The 1531-nt window shown below is 40.6% G+C and overlaps 1 protein-coding gene across 1 annotated transcript in view; it reads left to right on the top strand.

Moving 5' to 3' along the window:
• The window catches only part of ACOT12 (acyl-CoA thioesterase 12), a 74499-nt gene that overhangs the window by 47673 nt on the left and 25295 nt on the right, over positions 1-1531 (top strand). The window contains exon 6 of the mRNA XM_011995570.1: positions 474-630. Coding sequence (XP_011850960.1) covers positions 474-630 — 157 coding nt within the window. The remainder of the gene's footprint in view (positions 1-473; positions 631-1531) is intronic.

Raw genomic sequence — 1531 nt, 5'->3', positions numbered from 1 at the left:
AACAACTTTATTGTGGTATAATTGACAAACAATGGCCCATATTTAAAGCATACAATTTGATAAGTTTTGACGGAAGTTTACACCTGTGAAAACATCACCACAATCAAGATAATGACATATCCATCACCCCCAACATTTCTGCCCCTTCCTGTCCTGATCTGTCCCTACCCCACCACGAACAACTCAAGTTTCAGTGTAACCATTCTTTCCATCAGCATTCCAGTAGACTTATTTTATAGGCTAGAATACGATCTCTAAAGGCCCTTTCTGATGTTATCTTAACCCAATTCACTGCAAATATTCACCATTAAGAGTCACTCTGTAGAACCTGTCAATTTGCTCAGTCTTAAGCCTTTGAGAACACTTTAATTTTTCTATAAATCCGAGTTGAATGTGCTGCTGAGAAGGAAAAGCTGGAGCCCCAGGGCCTATGGTTCACTCCACCATCATTAATGTTTACATCCACCTTTCAGATCTCCTTTTTGATGAAGAGGAAGGAGCGGTTTCCACAAGGGGCACCTCTGTTCAGAGCATTGAACTGGTCCTCCCACCCCACGCAAACCATCACGGAAATACATTCGGTGGCCAGATTATGGCTTGGATGGAGACGGTGGCTACTATTTCTGCAAGGTTCTTGGTTTTGACCTTCGGCATATGATTTTGGGACCAGTGAGGAGAAAATAGAAAGGGACTGAGATCCAGTTCTTGGGCTACTCAAGAAGTCAAGGAAAAGACTGAGGAAAATGTTGCCTTTTATAATGATTTCTAAATCATTTACTTGCTTACTTTAGGATTAATCTGTCCTTTTGTTTGAAGGTGAATGTTTAAATATTTGGTTCAAAAATAAAAATGAGATGACAGTTTTAATACTTTATTCTGAATTATGAATATTGATCTTATGAAACTGCAACTCGTTGTCTTGATAGCTTATGACAAAGTAAATGCAGAATAGAACTAGAAGACAGGCTTCACAGTTAAAAATAATCAGTCTAGGTTGGGCATGGTGGCTCACACCTATAATCCCAGCACTTTGGGAGGCCAAGACAGGAAGATTGCTTGATGCCAGGAGTTCAAGACAAGCTTGGGCAACATGGCAAGACCCTGACTCTACAAAAAAATGTGCTGGTGTGGTGGTGTGCACCTATAGTCCCAGCTAGTTGGGAGGCAGAAGTGAGAGGATCACTTGAGCCCAGGGATTCAAAGCTGCAGTGAGCTATGATCACGCCACTACACTCCAGCCTCTCTATAAATAAATAAGTAAATAAATAAAGTCAGTCAGTTACAAACCTTTTCAAAGACAATTTACAGTTAGGTCTGACTTTAAAAGGTGCTGGTTAAAAATAATTATGGCCAAAGAATTAACTGAAAAATAGGAAAAGAAGGAACAGAATATTTAGAATACTTTTTTGGTTTTTTTGTGTGTTTTTTTTTGTTTTTGAGACGGAGTCTCGCTCTGTCGCCCAGGCTGGAGTGCAGTGGCGCAATCTCTGCTCACTGCAAGCTTCTCCCTCCTGGGTTCACGCCATTCTCC

This window comes from Mandrillus leucophaeus, unplaced genomic scaffold (genome assembly GCF_000951045.1).
Source record: "Mandrillus leucophaeus isolate KB7577 unplaced genomic scaffold, Mleu.le_1.0 Scaffold491, whole genome shotgun sequence".
NCBI lineage: Eukaryota > Metazoa > Chordata > Mammalia > Primates > Cercopithecidae > Mandrillus > Mandrillus leucophaeus.
Note: the sequence above shows the minus strand (reverse complement) of the source record. Positions and strands in the feature narration are given on the sequence as shown.